Source organism: Marmota flaviventris, chromosome 2 (assembly GCF_047511675.1).
Source record: "Marmota flaviventris isolate mMarFla1 chromosome 2, mMarFla1.hap1, whole genome shotgun sequence".
Lineage (NCBI taxonomy): Eukaryota > Metazoa > Chordata > Mammalia > Rodentia > Sciuridae > Marmota > Marmota flaviventris.
Window position 1 is genome coordinate 91,651,486 of NC_092499.1, and position 19,732 is coordinate 91,671,217.

Here is a 19,732-nt window from a genome sequence, read left to right on the forward strand (position 1 = left end):
AAGATCAATATACCTCTCAGAATAAGTATAAATATTAGGCACTTACTTAAATATGGCCACTTTGTTTATGACATTCTCTAAGCCAGTTTCATTATTTTCCTGTTGAAACAAACATTTTTGTCATTTTTACCTTTATATATTGATTTTCTTTTACTGTGAATTGAAATATATTTTCAACTGCATCTCTGGGGTACTTTGTAAACAATAAATTAAAAGATCAATTTCCAGTATAAAAAGTTACATCTAAAACCAGTTAGGGGGGCTGGGGATGTGGCTCAAGCGGTAGAGCGCTCGCCTGGCATGCGTGCGGCCCGGGTTCAATCCTCAGCACCACATACAAACAAAGATGTTGTGCCTGCCGAAAACTAAAAAATAAATATTAAAAAAAAAATTCTCTCTGTCTCTCACTCTCTTTAAAAAAAAAAAAAAAAAAGAGAGAGAGAGAGAGAATTTAAAAAAAATAAATAAATAAAAAAATAAAACCAGTTAGGTACATTGTGGTGGACCAATTTCTTAGGAGATAAGATGTATGTATAAACCAAATAAGAAATGCTACCTAAGTTTGCCTATATGTGTATTCACAAACACAATTAAAAGAAATAACAATTTTTTCAAATTTAATATGTTCATTGCCCACATTAAGGCAAATGCCTACAGTTTACTGCTCTCTAAAACCAAGGTTACAGAAAAAATGGAATGTAAAAAGAAATCTATAGCAAAACACATGTGTAAATATCCTAATGTATTCTACCTTCTGCAAAAGTTTTTTGGTGATTGACCTGAACTTCTCTTTGAAGACAGTACACTGTATTTTGTAAAGTCATTTAAAATCAGGATATATACATAGTTAAGCTACTATGGTAAGTTTACAGATATCTACAGTCTTGTAAAAATTAATAAATTTAACTTACTTTTTAAAAAGTAGGTTTATTTTATTTTATTATTTAGTCAGTCTTTTAAGAGATGAGGTCTTGGTTTACATCTAAAGGTAAAAAATTTATAGTTTTTTGCTCAATAAGTTTTTCTGACACGTGAAGTTGCTTCCAATTAAAGAAAAAGAAAATCATCTCATTTTGAGGTCAAGGGGGAAAAACAAACCCAACGAAGTTAGACTTACATTCTCAGGCAAATTTTTGGCAATAGCACTGTGTGGCATGGGTTCAATGCAAAGCAAATGAATAATTTCCCTCATTGTGACCTCTTCTTTTGTCACATTTCCCACTCCAGGTACATAACGTTCTCCTAATACAAAGAAAAGAAAAAAAGGAAAGAAAGAAAAAGTAGAAAAATTAATTAATTTCTATTTTAATCTCTTCCCATCAGGTGCACTTATACACAGAACATTGCGTTAAATAAAGTCTGTGAGAAGGGGACCAAAAATCGTTTTAACATTTCCCCAACTCTGAACAAATGTCTATTTGTTGAACAACAGAGGAAAACTGAGTGACCTGAGGAGAATCCAGGACTTGTCTTACCTTACTTATAAGCACATACATACATACAAACACACATATACATACGTATACATACACATACTCACACATTATAAAACAAGGTCCCTCAATTAAATTAGCATGTGTTTCTAATCCAGAAAACAAGGCAGATGGCATGTGAATGAACAAATGAGCAGTGGCCATCACCAAATAGCTTGTCTCTCAATATCTTCCTCTACTTCCTCAATTTTGTCTCTACTTGTTATATAAGAAAGAACAAAGTGAAAACTGAAAAACAAAATACTTAAAAATGTCTTTATGGGTTAAATGACAAAACAGTAATATGTATCAGGAATGACTAGTGTTACAAAAATGCCCACATGGTCAGGCTTCTATTTTTCATTGCAATACACTGCCAAATGGAGAGGAAATAGTTAACTATGGGAACTTCATTGGTGTCAACAATATTTAACTCCTATTGCTTTAAGAGGATTTACAACAACTGGTCTTATTTCATCAGCAATTTTCAACACTACAACATCTGGACAAAGAACTATGATAACAGAGTCACAAAGAAAGAAATTCTTTTGACTGAGAGATTCAGTTAATTTTCTGAGATTAATTTAAATTAATTTTCAAACTATATTTTCTATTGAGATCAAAAACTGATCCAGCAACTAGCCTTCTGACAAAAAAAGTAAGGGCTAGAATCCTCTTTAGGAACTATTACAACAGCATTTGGTGCAACAAATTAAATAATAAATGTAGAATGAGAAGTCAAGAACAAGATAATGGCAAATGGATGCATCCAGTTGGAAAAATCAATAGACTAAGATATAGTGTATATTTTTATTCATTACGTTAGAATATTAATTTCAGTTGAATTATAGAACAAATTTCTGGAGGTTAATGTCATACCTTGATAAATATTTCTGGCAAAGAATATTCTTCTTCCTTTCCCTAAATTATTTTAAGGACACTAAGAATGGCCAAAATTTGCACAAAGCAATTTAACATAACAATTCAATCTTACTTAGAACTATGTTATGTTATGTTTGAGTTTCATATATAGATGTAATTTTCAGTACTGAATGAGGTTTTTAAAAATCTACATGACTATCTGGAATACTTATTTTCCAGGCTTTCAAACTCCCAACAATTTTAAATCAGGTATTAAAAAATACAGATGTAAGCTGGGTGTGGTGGTACATGCTTGTAATCCCAGTAAACTGGGAGGCTGAGGCAAAAGGACTGCACATTTGAATCTAGTCCCTGAAACTTAGTAAGACCCTGTTTCAAAATAAAACGGGTTGGGGATATAGCTCAGTGGTACAGTGTCCCTGAGTTCAATCCACAGTACTCTCCCCAAAATAAAGATGTAAGATCTGTGGCTTTTTGAAAAGTAAGTTTCAAAATCTATCAAACACATTTTCCATATCAATCTCAATTTATATTCTATGAAGTATTTGGAAGAGGAATAAAATGATCAAGTATAGTTCTTATAGATCTTCTCTCCACAGAATAACCCATGTTCTATTTCCAACATTTTGTTTTAATCTTACCCACAATGTAGATGAGGACCTGAAGCATTTCTTCTATTAATGTATTATATTGCTTAATCAAATCCTATAGAATTGAAAAAAAGAATAGTTAATAAGAACCAGAACCCTCCATAAAGCATGCATTTCTGGATCAGACTCATGGTCCATCTAGTCAAGTATTTTCTTTGTTTTTTTTTTTTTTTTAAAGAGAATTTTTTTTTTAATATTTATTTTTTAGTTTTTGGCGGACACAACATCTTTGTTTGTATGTGGTGCTGAGGATCGAACCCGGGCCGCACACATGCCAGGTGAGCGCACTACCACTTGAGCCACATCCCCAGCCCCAAGTATTTTCTTTCAGAGCACAACAATAAAAAGTTATGAGGTTAATAACTTCAAATTCAACAAAATTCACAATACTTGGTACATAATAAGTAAGTACTGTATACCAACTATTAAATACTGTCTGTTTTCATTATCATTATCCTTGGATCACTATTTATTCTAACTCAACAAATTAATTCTAACTTTCCAACTACTATTGGCTTCCTTCTTACTGGGTTAGTGAAAAATTGTTTTTAAAATAGTTGTGGCAAGATTACCCTTCCCTTAACACATCCCTTCTTTAAGTGCTGCATCAAATCAGGTATTTGTTTCTACTAAGTATAAAACGTGACTACAAATCAGTTTCTGTTTTATATCCTATTCTTTGGCCTTTTGCAAGTGACTTCTAATTTGAAATAACAAAGTGCTGTGATTTCATGATTTCAAAACAATCAGGGGTTACTTTTTAAGACAGTACTGCAAATATTAAAACAATATAAATGTTAGAAAATACCATGAGATGATCTACAAAGTGAAAAAAAAAAGTACAAAGAACTTTTACAAAAATAAAACAAGGGGGCACTGGGGTTGTGGCTCAGCATAGAGCACTAGCCTAGCATGTCCAAGGTGCTGGGTTCGATCCTCAGCATCACATATAAATAAATCAAATAAAATAAAGGTATAAAAAAATAAAATAAGACAAGGGTAAAGAATGGGAACTGATAATTCACGGTTCCCACGTTTCCCCCGAAAGAAGAAAGAATGAAAAAAATCGTCAATTCCATTGATAAAGAACTGAGTTAAGCAAGGTATGGTGGTGCATGCCTGTTAATTCCAGCAACTCAGGAGACTGAGGCAGAAGAATCACAAGTTCAAGACCAGTCTCAGTTACTCAGGAAGACACTGTCTCAAAATAAGAAATAAAAAGGCTTGGGGCTATAGCTCAGTGACTAAGCATCCCTGAAGTCAATCCCAAGTAGCAGGGGAAACAACAACAACAACAACAAAAAAATCCCAAACCCTGAAAGTTAAAGTATCTTCTTTTACCTCTCAGATCAAGAATTAAAAATACTTCAATTGCCAGTAAATGGACAGAAATGGAAACTATCATTCTAAGTGAAATAAGTCAATCCCAAAAAACCAAAGGCTGAATAGAGTTCTCTCTGATATTTGGATGCTGACTCACTATGGTGGGGGAGTGGAGGTGCACTAGATTGGACAGAGGGGAGTGAAGGGAAGGGAGAGGAGGTGGGAATGGGAAAGAAGGTAGAATGAATCAGACATAATTTTCCTATGTTTGTGAATACACATATATGAATAAACAACCAGTCTAATTTCACATCGTGTACAACCACAAGAATGGGAGGTTATACTCCATGCACGTATATTATGTTAAAATACATTCTACTGTCATGTATAACTAAATAGAACTAAAAAAAATTCTCTCATTAGAGATGAACATACTTGGAGAACCTAAATAGAAATAATTTTTCTGACTTGTTGATATGTATTAAGAGCCTTTAGAAAGAGCATGCTGTCTTATCTACCAAATCTACTTCTAAGACTTTATCTTAACAAAAAATTAGAAAAGTATTTAAAACATAGAGGTACTAATGTCCATAAGATCAAAAAACAAGAAAAACATCTTTAGCAAGAGGAAACTAAAGTACAATGTATTCACATACTGAAATTTTATAGTCATCAGAAATGATACAAAAAATGATGATATAGTTGTATATTCATTTAATAAGAAAAAAACTACCACAATATTTCATTCAGCAAAGGCAGAAAATTACAAAACAGCATATACAGAATGATGTAAATTTTTTTTGTTTTAAAAACAATATTCTCGGGACTTGGGTTATGGCTCAGTGGAAGAGCGCTCACTTTGCGTGTGCAAGGCCCTGGATTCGATCCTCAGCACCACATAAAAATACATAAATAAATGAAATAAAGTTATAATAAAAAAAAACAAGATTCTAAAACACTTTTGTGTTTCACATGATTTCTCATTGTTAATCTATATATTCTAACTATTCTTGAGTAAAAAAGAGTTTGTGTGTGTAAGCAAGTGTGCATGTATGTATGTATAGCATACACATATATGGAAATTTTTGGAGAGACCCCTTAGTACAGGGGATGAAGGACTTGGTTCCAGGACACAGGACACATTCCTCCTAGGATATCAAAATCCAAGGATGCTCAAGTCCCTTATATAAAACAATGTAGTATTTACATAAGTTATATACATCATCCATATACTTTAAACCATCTCTGGATTACTAATGCCTAATACAATGTGAACACTATATAAATACTTGTTATACTGTATTATTTTGGGAATAATGGGGAAAAGTCTATAATAGGTTAAATCTGTAGACATAGAACCCCAAGATACATAAAGAAATAAACTTTTAAAATATGAATAAAATAGTAATAATAATATTTACTTTGGAATTAATTCACATGTCAGTTTCTGTTGCTTACCTGGTCTTTTGTGGATATGGTTTTATTAAAAGCATCAGCAAGTTCATATCTCTGAAGTACCAGTAACAAGAACTTGTTTGGATCCATTAAAGATGCACCAATCTGTGAAAGAAATTCAGCATCACAACTCTTGTATGTTAAATAGAGAAACACTGTGTCAGAAAACTAAAGTTTGCAAAAAATAACATAGTAGAGCCCCTTCTATTCCTATAATATCATATTCAGTTTAAAGATGAGAAAAGTTCAAGTAAAATTAAAAATAACTGCATCTTTTCTTTTACCAGGAATGTACGAGGGAAGGTTAAGTCATAATATGATAAGTAACTTAACAGGTACCTGAAGCATGATGATATCTTTATCATACATTTCTTCTCTGCACTTAACATCTTGGTAATAAAACACCTACAAAATAAAAGAGAGATGCTAGAAAAATTCTTTCAAGCAAAATTCAACAATTATTAAAACTTTCTCTCAGATAGAAATTGCTGAAACTCCTTAGTGGCAAAAAATAAGTTGTAAATCTCTGAATCATTTTAAGTGATTTGTGAGGATAAAATGAGGAAATATGACATGAAAATACTTCAGAGTTAAAGATGCTCTACATTGATCATTATTCTCAAAATTTGTAACAAAAAATGAATTTTCACTGTTTAAAATATTTCAATAAAAAGAAACCCAATTTTACAAGGTGTGGTGGCACACGCCTGTAATCCCAGCTACTCGGGAGGCTGAGGAAGGAGGATTGTGAGGTTAAAATCAGCCTTAGCAGATTGGTGAGGCACGGAGCAATTTGGTGAGACCCTGTCTCTAAATAAAATATAAAAAAGTGCTGGGGATTTGGCTAAATGGTTAAGCATCCCTGAATTCAATCCCCGGAACAAAACAAAAACAAAAACAAAAAAACACAACAATTTCTACACTTAATCAGTTAATACCACTTTTTTTGAAGTAGTAACTTTACAAGTCCTATTTTCCCAGCTTCTCCCTATTTGCTCTAAAACAGAAGGAAAAATTAAAAGGTAGCCTTTGATTAAGACAGTAGGCCAGGTGTAGTGGCACATGTTCTGAATCCTAGACTGGGCAACATAGCAAGCCCCATATCTCAAAAATAAAAAAATTTTTAAAAAGAGTTGGGGATGTAGCTCAGAAGTAGAATACTCCTGGATTCAATCCCTAGTACTATACACACACACACCCCACACACACACACACATATGATGGGAAGACTACAGGTCTGCAAGTAAGTTATCCTAAGAAAAAAGTTATGTTAACAGTGAAACTTCTGTGCTACTACTGACATTTACTTAATCTAGCCACTCAAGCACCCTAATGCTTATAATTCAGAAAGACTAAGCAGTAAATAGGATAAGAGAAACATCTATGTTATCCCTAGAATTCTCATTTCTAAGAGATCATATAAGAGAATAAAAGCAAATGCTCAGAAAAATATAGGGACATGGGGTAAAACTATGTCAGAGTAATTAGAAAATGAACACATTCATAAATATGAGTAATGAATCTTGCCATACCTGGCTAATGAGAGAGAGACCATTTCTTCGCCACATCTCAGCAACAACTTGGGCAACCAACACCAAACAACGCAAAGGATATTCCACTAGTACCTCCACTTGAAAATCCTCCTGAAACAGAGTAAGCTCAATTTCATTACTCCTCACAGAGTTCAAGACACATCTTAATTATGACACTGTATATTTCTCAGTTTTCTTATCTGTAAAATGGGAAGGACTTGAACTAGATGACTTTATATATGTGTGACTATATACACACATATATAGTTGTTAAATTACTAAATGGGAACTACTTAGATGGGTTGTAAAATGTTATTTTCTTTTCCACTCATCAACAGAGAGGTGTTCAGAGATAGGACATAAGCAAATCAATACTTAACAGAGTCACTTACAAAAGGTACAAATTCGTGCAGTCTTGAAACAGCGCCCAGCCTACTTAAACGCACATGAAGACCTAAAATTTTTTAAAAAGTGAAATAAAAGAAATAAGAAAAAGAAAATGAAAAAGTGATTAAACTCAATAAATCTGTTTACTAAACTCATCAAGTTTGAAAACATGGGTGATTTTAATGTATATTTACTAAGGCTGGGGATGTAGCTCAGTAATAAAGTGCTTCCCTAGCATGTGCAAAATCCTCAATCACACATACACACTGTACATTTACTGAGTTTACAAATGACGTCTAAAAATGACGCAAACTTTTGACTTCTAAATTTGAAACACAAAATAAGCAAAACATTTAAAATCTCATATATGCAAGGTGTGTGCATTCATTACATAAAACTAATTTACTGCCTCTCCCAGATATGCTTATTATACACTCTTAAACAAATATCAAAATAATTGAAAACTAAGTGTACACACACACACACACACACACACACACACACACATTTAAGAATAAAAATGTATCCGGGCTTTCTTTTTAACAGCAAATAAAAACCCTTTACTGGGATTATGGTGATTTGACAATATTATTATTAGGCTCAATAAAAGTTTGTGAAATACTCAGAAGAGCAAGTTCTATAGCTGCCACTTTCTAAATTTTCTAATTTATCTGACTCTTTAAATGTTATGGGGAAAAAGCCCTTATTCGTTGGGAAACAGTTCCAAAATGAAATTGAATATTCTCTATCCTACTAAAATTTACTGTCAATTGTTTAAAAGGGACCAAGGGACCTTCTGTTTGCTTTTTTTTTTTGGGGGGGGGGCTATTTCACCTTAATATCATTACCAGAATTCCTGTAATTCCACAATTGATTTTACTAAGTAGAAGAGATTTCAATTAACTCTGCTATTGCTTTAGATATAAATATGGCTGAAAACCCAAATCGGATTAGAACTGCTGAAGGATTTCCCTGACATTGTTTGATAGATACAATGTTCTCTTTATTCTTGATAAGTGCAGACAACATGACTTAAAATTCTTTCTACAGGAACATGTCTCATTTCAGGAGTAACCAATCAAGGAACTGATGAATGGCTAGACAGTTCCTTAGAATAATATTGTTATGAGTTGCATAATGAAACTTTTCCTTTGTCACTGTTGGTAGATAAATGACTGAAACTGACTTTAATCTTCCATACAAAAATGTGGATGCTCGACATTTTCATAGGTTGCTTGCTAGTAGGGCTTGAGTTGCACATTCTTGACCTTCTATATAATAGCGTTCTAAAGCCACTCCTGGAGAATGCTGTAATCTCCAAGGGCTACTTGGTTCATGCTGAATAAGTGGCTTGACCCTAATTCTCCCTCCTTTGCTGCTCATATTACCCAAGAAATCTGTGATGTCTAGTGCAAGTCTAGGAAAGGCCAATCCTAAAATAAAATTCAAATTAAGGGGCAGGGAAGAGTCTTAAGTACATTTCAATCATCTCAAAATTGCAGTAAAAAACTTGTATTTTGCAAGGAACAAGCAACAGCTAATCTTAAAATAAATGAGAAGGGGTGGGGGAAGCCAATGAAAAAAAGTGCCATCCCTCCTTCTCCTTGGTTCTTTTATCGGGGTTTTATGTAAAACCCTAAACCTCTGAGAAAATGAGAAAGGTAAAGACACAGGGAAATTGCTTTAAGGTCAGAATTTTGGGCAAGGTAAAGAAAAAGCTATAAATAAATGCAGAGAACTATTTGGTAAAAAATGAGAACTCTGGACATTTTTTTTTTTTTTTAAACACGGGAAAGCTCAGAAACTCAGATCTCTTTTCTAGAGTCACCCTGATCTATTAGTTATAGGGCAAAAATCTCAAATGCAATGAGTTAAGTGCCAGGCAGGAAACAAAACAAACAACAACAACAAAAAAAAAACTACACAAAATACAAACTGACAATCAAAGTAACTCTGTTCTTAGGAAGACATATAGGAGAGGAATATTTGCTGAACACCTGAGGTTCCTAAGAAATTGTTACTCAATGATTCCCTTTCTGTTTACATTAAAAAATCAAACCAAAGATTTGAGAATCTTGGAGTTCTTAAAGGATGAAAAACTAAGTATTGTTAAAATCAAAATAAAATCAATATAAAATCACATGATGTTAATTATTAGTTAACTCAAAATGAATCAAAGACCTAAATATGGGAATGAAAAGTACAAAATATTCAGAAGAGAAATTAGATCTGACAATGATTTTTCTTGAATATAACCTAAAAAACATAGGTAAAGAAAAAATACATAAATTAGACTACATCAAAAATTCCTATATACCAGAGGACACTACCAATAGAGGAAAAGGATGAGAAAAAATATTTTAAAGTCATGTTTTTGACAAGCAGTCAATATCCAGAATATAAAAAGAACTCTTACAAATCAACAGTTAAAACACAACAACAACAACAAAACCCCCAAAACACCAAACAACCCAAATAAAACATGGGCAAAGCACTTGAAAAGGTATCACTCCAAAAAGACATGGGGCTGGGGTTGTGGTTCAGTGGTAGAGCGCTTGCCTCGCACCTGAAAGGCCCTGGGTTCGATCCTCAGCACCACATACAAATAATAAATAAACAATAAAGTTTTAAAAATGAAAAAAAAAGACAATAAACATATCTATAAGATGCTCAACATCACTAATCACTAGGGAAATGCTGATGAAAACCATAATGAGCCATTCACAGTGGCACATGCCTGTAATCCCAGCAGCTTGGAGGGCTGAGGCAGGAGGATCACAAGTTCAAAGCCAGACTCAGCAATTTAGCAAGACCATGTCTCAAAAAAAAAAAAAGGGGGTGGGGTGGGGGGTGGGGATGTAGCTCAGTAGTTAAGGATTCAGGGGTTCAATCCCTGGTACTAAACAAATAAACATAATGAAATACCATTAAATACAAAAGGAAGGCTTTTATTTAAAAAAAACAAACAAAATCCTCAGAAAAAGCCAGGTGCTGGTGACATAGGCCTATAGTCCCAGTGGCTCAGGAGGCTGAGGCATGAAACTTGAGTTCAAAGCCAGCCTCAGCAAGTTAGAGAGGCCTTAAGCAACTTATAAAATATATTTTAAAAAGGGATGGGGATGTTGCTCAGTGGTTAAGCATCCCTGCGCTCAATCCCCAGGGTAAAACAAACAAAAAATCAGAAAATAACAAAGGATGCGAAAAAATTACAAACATTTGTGCACTGCTACAGGGAATATAAAATGGTGGAGCCACCATGGCAAACAGTATGATGGTGAAGTCACCATGGCAAACTATGATGGTTCTTCAAAAAAAAAAAAAAAAACCAGGAGTGGGGTTGTGGCTCAGTGGTAGAGTGCTCGCCTATCACGTGCGAGGCCCTGGGTTTGATCCTCAGCACCACATATAAATAAATAAATAAAATAAAGGTATTGTGTCCAACTACAACTAAAAAATTAATATTAAAAAAAATCTTGGGTGTGGTGATACACACCTGTAATCCCAGTGGCTGAGGAGGCTGAGGCAGGAGAATCACAAGTTCAAAGCCAGCCTCAACAATGGTGAGGTGGTAAACAACTCAGTGAGACCCTGTCTCTAATAAAATACAAAATAGGACTGGGGATGTGGCTCAGTGGTCGAATGCCGTTGAATGCAATCCCTGATTACACCCTTCCCCCCAAAAATGACCTGAACAGAGATTCCATACAGTTTTATTCACAACAGTCCAAAGATAAAAAAAAAAAGTAACTCAAATGTTAAATGGATGAATAGTTGGAAAAAAGTACATACATGCAATGGAGTATTATTCAGCATATTATGCTAAGTGAAAGACCATCCACAAAAGGACAAATATTACATGATTCCATTTATCATAGGTAACTAGAGCACTCAAATTGAGACAGACAGTACAATTGCCAAGGGATATGGGGAAGAGGTAACAGAGTTATTTAATAATTATAGCATTATATTTCAGTTTGGGAAGTTTATTTTAGGAAGATGAAAGGTAACGGTTGTAAAACAATGTGAAGGTGCTTAATGCCATTGTACACTTAAAAATGATTAAGATGGTAAACTTTATGTTATGTATATTTTACCACAATTAAAAATATAAAAATATACACTTCAATAAAGTTTTTTTTAAAAAAGTTCTGACAAAGGGCCAATTTACATGAAAATTCATGTGACTAAAAAAAATCTATGATTTCTTTCTTTGGTGATGAAGAAACATTGACAAAGACAATACTGTGGTGAAAATGAGCAAAGAAAAGGGTTAAAACCAGCAACAAGATTTAATTATATTCAAGTTTGGGTGGGGGAGGGCAAGATGACAGAATAAAGGCATCCAGGACTAGTATACTCCTCCACTAGATAGAACCAAAGCAATTAAGTATGTTACTGTGTGTGGAGGTGACTGGTCATGGGTGAGCACCAGAAAACAAAACCTGGTAAACTCCAGAAACTAGGGAGAATAATGCAAGAGAAGTAGAATACTACAGCATTTGGCACCAGGGATGCGGGAAGGGAGTAAAGATGAAAAAGAGAGATTCAAAGTGTGGTGTAGAAGGCTGTACCCTCAATAATGATGAGTTGCTAAACAAATCAGTGAGACCCTATCTCTAAATAAAACATAAAATAATTGACCTGGAGTCTGAACAACAAGCTATCTTTAGAGAAGTTCACTGCATCTTGCAGCAAACTCTCAGAGTGCTATGCCCAGGAGATATCTAGAAAGGGGTCTTATTGTCTGGAACTAGTACTATTCTAGGGGTCAGCAGCCCTGGCATAATCACATCTTAGGGTCCCTGTAGGCATATAGCTGCATTGACTGGGCAACCCCAACTCCTAGCCAACTGACTTAAAAAATTTTTTTTTTAGATATAAATGACAGTAGAGTATATTTTGACATATCATAGATACATGGAGTATAACTTCAATTCTTGTGGTTATACATGATGTGGAGTTACACTGGTCATGTATTCATATATGAACATAGGAAAGTTATGCCCGATTCATTCCACTGTCTTTCCTATTCCCATTCCCAATCCTTTCCCTTAATTCCCCTTTGTTTAATCCACAGAAGTTCTATTCTTCCTTCCCCTACTTATTGTGTTAGCATCCCCATATCAGAGAGAACATTTGTAGCTAAACTGACTTTTGACAAAAAGTGCCAAAAACATATACTGGAGAAAGGACAGCCTCCTCCACAAATGGTACTAGAAAGACTGGATATTCACATGTAGAAGGTTGAAACTAGACTCCTATCTCCTAACCTGTACAAAAATCAACTCAAAATGGATCAAAGACCTTGATGTAAGACCCAAAACTTTGACACCACTAAAGAAAACATAGGGGAAACAGTTCGAAATAGTGACAAAGGCAATGATTTCCTGAATAGGACTCTTAATATCTAGGAAACAAAACGGAGAATTGACAAATGGTATAACATAAAATTAAAAGTTTCTGCACAGCTGGGAGTGGTAGCACAAAGCTTGTAATCACAGAAGCTTGGGAGGCTAAGGCAGGAGGATTATGAGTTCAAAGCCAGCCTCAGCAACACAGCGATGCTCTAAGAAACTCAGCAAGACCCTGTCTCTAAATAAAATATGAAAAAGGGGTGGGGATGTAGCTCACTGGTTTAGTGCCCCTGACTTCAATTCCTGGTGCCATTAAAAAAAAAAAAAAAAAGAAAGAAAGAAAGAAACTGCTTCAGCTAAGAAAGCAGTCAACAGAATGAAAACACAACCTATACAATGGGAGAAAATCTTTGTCAGTTATTCATCTGTCAGATTAAAAATCCAGAATACAGAAATACTTCTATAAACTTAACAAAAAACGTAAACCAATTAATAGGTGGGTAAATCACCTATCTTCTTCTCCAAAGAAGTATGAATGGTCAATAAATGAAAAAATGTTCAGTATCTTTAGTCATCAAGGAAATGAAAATCAAAACTATACTGAGGGCTGGGGTTAAATCTCAGTGGTATAGTCCTTGCCTAGCATGCATGAGGCTCTGGGTTTTTGATCCCCAGAACAAAAAACATCAAACAACTATATGGAAATATCATCTTACCCCAGTTTAAAAAAATATGTATGTGTACATAAATACTGATGAGATTGCGAAGAAACGGGAAACTTTATATACCGTTGGTGAGAATATAAATTAGTACATTCACTATAAAAAACAAAGGAAGGTTCCTCAAAAAATAATAAAAATGTAACTATCATATGACTCAGCTGCACCACTTTTAGGTATATATCTGAAGGAAAAGAAGTCAGTATACCAAAGAGATTCCTGCATACCCATATTTACTGTGGCACTATTCACAGGAGTCAAGATATGGAATTAGCCTAGGTGTTCAGGAACAAAAGAACAGATGAAGAAAAATGCTATACACAATACAGTATTATTAAGTCATAAAGAAGAATGAAATCCTGTCATTTGCAGGAAGATGGATGGAACTCAAAGATATTATATTAAGCCAGACAAACAGAGACATGTATCACATTTTTTCTCACATGTTGAAACTAAGGGGGGGAAAAAGGGATTATTGGGGCTGGGAAGAAGGGATGTTAGTGAGAGAGAGTAGAAGAGAAGAGGGTAGACATGATCAAAGCATGACATGTTCTTGTACAGAAATCCTACAGTGAGATCCATTCATTTGCACAATTAATATGAAAAGATAATATTTGTAATTAAGTATGCTGGAAATGAACTTTTCATTGCAAAGTCTAAAATGTAAAGATGCCTTTTTAGGGAGAATTGAATATATATACCTTTAAATTTGAAAAAAATTCCACCTTGTATGACGGTGTATCTAGGATATTCATTCAAAGCATATTGGTAAAAGTAAAGATGATTAATTAGGTTAGTACATTTCCAAGTATTCAGTCATATTAACTACTTAAAAAGTTAGGAGCATATGCCATAATGTTAGCTTAAGAATTCCTCAATAAGACTCCTAAAATGCAAGAAGTAAAACCAAGAACCAATAAATAGGATGAATTCAAACTAAAAAGCTTCTTCACAGCAAAAGAAACAATCAAGAACATGAAGAGAGTCTACAGGTTGGGAGAAAATCTTTGCTACCTACACCTCACATAGAGCATTAATCTCCAGGATATATAAAGAACTAAAAAAACTTTACACCAAAAAAACAAATAACCCGATCAACAAATGGGCTAAGGAACTGAACAGACACTTCAAAGAAGAAGAAATACCAATGGTCAACAAACATGAAAAAATGTTCGACATCTCTAGCAATTAGAGAAATACAAATTAAAAGTACACTAAGAGGGCCTGGGATTGTGGCTCAGCAGTAGAGCGCTTGCCTAGCACAAGCGATGGAACTTAACAAAAAAGTAAACCAATTAATAGGTGGGTATACTTCATATATGTATATGGGTTAGATCCTCAGCACCACATAAAAATAAAAATAAAGATATTGTGTCCAACTATGACTAAAAAATAAATATTAAAAAAAAAATTTTTAAAAAGTACACCAAGATTTCATCTCATTCCAATCAGAATGGCAATTATCAAGAATACAAGCAACAATAAATGTTGATGAAGATATGGGGGAAAAAGGTACACTCATACATTGCTGGTGGGACTGCAAATTGGTGCAACCACTAAGGAAAGCGGTTTGGAGATTTCTCAGAAAACTTGGAATGGAATTTAGCCCAGCTCTCCCACTCCTCAGCATATACCCAAAGGACTTAAAATCAGCATCCTATAGTGACACCGCCACATCAATATTTATAGCAGCTGGGGGCTGGGGTTGTGGCTCAGTGGTAGAATGCTTGCCTAGCATGCTTGAGGCACTGAGTTCAATCCTCAGCAGAACATAAATATAAAATAAAGATACTATGTCCACTTAAAACTAAAAAATAAAATATTAAAAAAAATATTTATAGCAGCTCAAATCACAATAGCGAAGCTATGGAACCAACCAAGGTGCCCTTCGATTGATAAATGGATAAAGAAAATGTTGTGCTTATATACAATAGAATATTATTTAGCCATAAAGAAGAATGAAATTATGGCATTTGCCAAGAAATGGATGGAATTGGAAATTATCATGCTAAGTGAAATAAGCCAACTCCAAAAAACCAAAGGCAGAATGTTCTCTCTGATATGCAAATGCTGACTCACAATAGGTAAGTGTGTGTGTGTGGGTTCACTAGGTTAGACAGCAGGGAATGGGGAGAATGGAGGGAAGGGTATGGGGATGGGAATGGGAAAGAAAGTAGAATGAATCAGACATAATCTTCCTATGTTCATATATGAATACATGACCAATGTAACTCTGCATCATGTACAACCACAAGAATGGGAAATTATACTTCATATATGTATGATATGTTAAAATATATTCTACTGTTAGGTATAACTAAAAAGAATGACAACAACAAAAAATGAATACATAAGCTAGAAAAAAAATGTTAGGAGCATATGTCAGAAACTTTACACAGATTCAGTACTTCATATTATTCAACTTATGTTTGAAAAATAAATAAATAAATGAGTGGAATATGAGCTACCAAGTTAGTCTTCAAGATTCATTAACTAACCTAGATAAAAAGTAGTCTAGGTAAATAAGCATCCTTTGAAAAATACTGTGGTAATAGTTCCTTGAAGGACAGTGATAATGAAAGCTCTTAATTGCATTATCTGGTCCGAATACATTTGTACATACTAAACATAGGGAAAAAGATATATCAAAACAATACTCACCAGCAAGAGTCCTAGAGAGTGGCAGATGTATGCTTACAAGATCCTCAGATACTCTATAGGACTTAGTTTCCAAAATATGACCACAAAATTGTACTATTGTCTTGCTACTAGATATAAAACTTGTACTGCATCTCATCACAGCTTTGTGACATTCTTTATAAGCTACTAGTAAGAGTTCTTCCTAAAGAGAAAATAAAAATGCAAATATGTTCACAAGTTAGATACTTTATCACTCATCATTCAATAAATATTTGTTATATATGATTATAAAATTATTCTATTTATTACTAGGACCCCTTACAAAGATCTGCAAATCAGTAGGAAATACAACATAAACACACTTATAATCAAAGTAAAATACAGTATAAATTAACTGCCCTAAAACAGCTTTTATAAGACAATAAACAATTGGGAAGATATACCTATTAAAGCAACCTTTTTTTCCTACATTTTTTATAGATACATTATAGTTGTACATAATGGTGGGATTTGTTATCACATACTTATACATGCACACACTATAAATTAAAGCAGCTTTTGAATGGGAACTGAAACATATGCATAATTTAGGGTTGGGGATATAACAAGGTGGTAGAACATATGCTTAGCACACTCAAGGCTCTAAGTTCTATTCCCAACATCCTTATCACCAACAAATACTACAACAGAATATGCAGGATTTAAGTATGGGGAAAGATGAGGGGAAAGGAGCATTCTATGAAGAGATGTAAAAATAAAACAATACATTGGTGGTATAAGACCAGTAACAGTGAACACATTGTTGCAAAAAGAATTAAGGAGTGTGTTGAAGGTAACAAAGTGGAGAGGGTAAAGTTAGGAGATAAGGAAACTAACAGGAAAAATATTATAGCATTTAGGTGTTAAGGATCTGGACTAGGATAGGATGGGGCAGTGAAGAAGAAACAGAATGAACTCACATAAAATGAGAAAATTTTAAAATAAATTTGGGATAAGGAAGAACCAACTCTAGGTAATTTTGGTAGGAAAAGAGAAAAGTCAAAGGTCACTCAGGTCACATTCTCTCTCTCCGTTACCACTGGGGATTGGAACCTCTGAGATACACCCCTAGTTCTTTTTTTCATTTTGAGACAGGATCTCACTAAGCTGTTGAGGCTGGCCTCAAACTTGTGATTTTCCTGCTTCAGCCTCCTGAGTTGCTGGGATTCCACATGTGCACCACTGCATCCTACTTAAAATTTATTTATTTATTTTTGTGGTACTGGTGATTGAGCCCAGGGACCATCTTCCACTGAGCCATGCCTAGCCCTTTTGTATTTTATTTTGAGACAGGTTCTTGCTAAATTGCCCAGTTGGTCTTGGATTGCAATCTTCCTGACTCAGTCTCCCTAGTAGCTGGAATTACATTCGTGGGCCACCATGCCTATCTCACTGATCTGTATTTCTATCTTTATACCATACTGTCCTGACTAATGTCATTGTGTAGTAACTTGCTGAGAGTGACCTCAAACTTGTGATCATCTTGTCATAGCCTTTCAAGTCATTAGGTCTCTTTCTTAACACAGTGTTTCTCCTGTTGATTTTACCTTGAGAAAGGAACTCCATGTCCAAATGAATTTGAGAAACAGACATTAGCACAGTGTTCAATTCTATTTGAGAAGTTTAAAGTAACTTTAAAAGATTCTCTCATTCTGTTCAACTCCAAATTCCCCAATCTTGCATGAACCCAGAACATTTTTCTTGTCAAAACATCTGATAACGTCAAACACACAGAATACAATGACTCTGAAATTTCCTGTATGGATGATGACTGTATTAATAGTAATATCATTAATAAAATAAGGAAAGTCAAAAAGAGAAAATGCAAATTGCAAGTGGAAGAAAATGATGACAAATCAGTTTTAAGATAAAATTCTGAATTTGATCAGAAGGTCAAGGGTTGTATGTTTTCTTTCATATGTGGAAGCTAGAGAGGAAAAAGAAAGTGGGGGGCAGGCGGGTGTCAGAGAAAGTGGGGGGCAGGGGGGTGTCAGAGATCTCATGAAAATAAAAGGGAGTCCAGCAGAGGAAATGGACCAGGAGGTAAGAGGTGGGGATTGGGCAGGGGGAGTGCTGGGGAGTGATAGTGGACAAATTATATTGTTATACTGTGTGCATGTATGAATATTTAACAAACCCCATCATTACTTACAACTATAATGCATTAATAAAAATGTGAAAAAAAAGATATTCAGAGTTTAAAATATAAGAAATACAAATATACAATCTAAGGAATATATGGCAAATAAAAGTGATACTATAGTTTGGGAAAAATCATTCCTATAAGAATTTAAATAAAGATCTATAAGAGAATACTGGGGAATGCCTCAGTATTCTTAGCAGGCAGAAGGAACTGGAGAAAAGCAGTCATTGACTAAAATCGGTAAATGTTAATAAAATATTAGGACAGTACAGTCTTGTGAAAATCAGAAGGAAAGAAAAATTTAAAAAGACTAAGGTACTTAACTGAATACAATGATACAGATAATTCAAGGAAGATGGGACCAAGAAAAAAAATCTCTAAATTGGATTACTAAATGGATCTTTTAGGAGTTTTTTTCTAAACACAGTTGTAAGGCCTGAATCAGATGAATACTAGGATATAATGAGTGAAGAATGGTAAATTAGATAACTTCAGAAGGTTTGAGATATATGAATATGAACAACACACACCTTGACCTCATTTCCCAATAATTGTGCAACTATCTCATAATGGTGAGAGAATAAGCAGAAGGAAAATACAAGTGGAGACAAATGAGGAGGCAAACTCCAGGAAAAAGTAATATAAACTAGAACCAAGAGCCTAGGTAGATGCATTGGTTTTAGAAATGAGAGAAAAAAAAGACTCAGAGACCAATAGTAAAGACACAGATAAATTTAGTCAACAAATAGATGATGATGACAAAACAGAGAAAATGGAAGAGACAATGGAATTTGATTGAAATAATGTTAATTTTCTCAGAAAAGAAAAAAATGAGTCATCTTCCCCAAAGGGAATCTGAAGTAGTATTGTGTGTTTAAAGAGTTATGGGGGTGGGGATGTAGATCAGTGAGATAGTGCTTGCCTAGTTATGTGTGAGGCCCTGTCAATCCCTAGTATTGCAAAAAATCAATCAATCAATAAAGAAGGTTATGCTCTAAAATTATTGCTTAAGAAACTACATTAATATATTTTGAAATTAATTTTTAAAAAACATTTTTAGTTGTAGATGGACACAATATCTTTATTTTATTCATTCATTTTTATGTGGTGCTGAGGATCGAACCCAGTGCCTCATG

General features: G+C 34.2%; 1 protein-coding gene across 2 annotated transcripts in view; it reads right to left on the reverse strand.

The window, feature by feature from the left end:
- Ubr1 (ubiquitin protein ligase E3 component n-recognin 1) overlaps positions 1-19,732 on the reverse strand; it is a 143,308-nt gene that overhangs the window by 56,552 nt on the left and 67,024 nt on the right. For both annotated transcript variants that reach the window (XM_071608165.1, XM_027926017.2), the window contains exons 15-22: positions 16,436-16,616; positions 7,707-7,768; positions 7,315-7,425; positions 6,122-6,187; positions 5,786-5,887; positions 2,996-3,059; positions 1,118-1,242; positions 47-99 (exon numbers count right to left, since the gene is read on the reverse strand). In XM_071608165.1, coding sequence (XP_071464266.1) covers positions 47-99; positions 1,118-1,242; positions 2,996-3,059; positions 5,786-5,887; positions 6,122-6,187; positions 7,315-7,425; positions 7,707-7,768; positions 16,436-16,616 — 764 coding nt within the window. The remainder of the gene's footprint in view (positions 1-46; positions 100-1,117; positions 1,243-2,995; positions 3,060-5,785; positions 5,888-6,121; positions 6,188-7,314; positions 7,426-7,706; positions 7,769-16,435; positions 16,617-19,732) is intronic.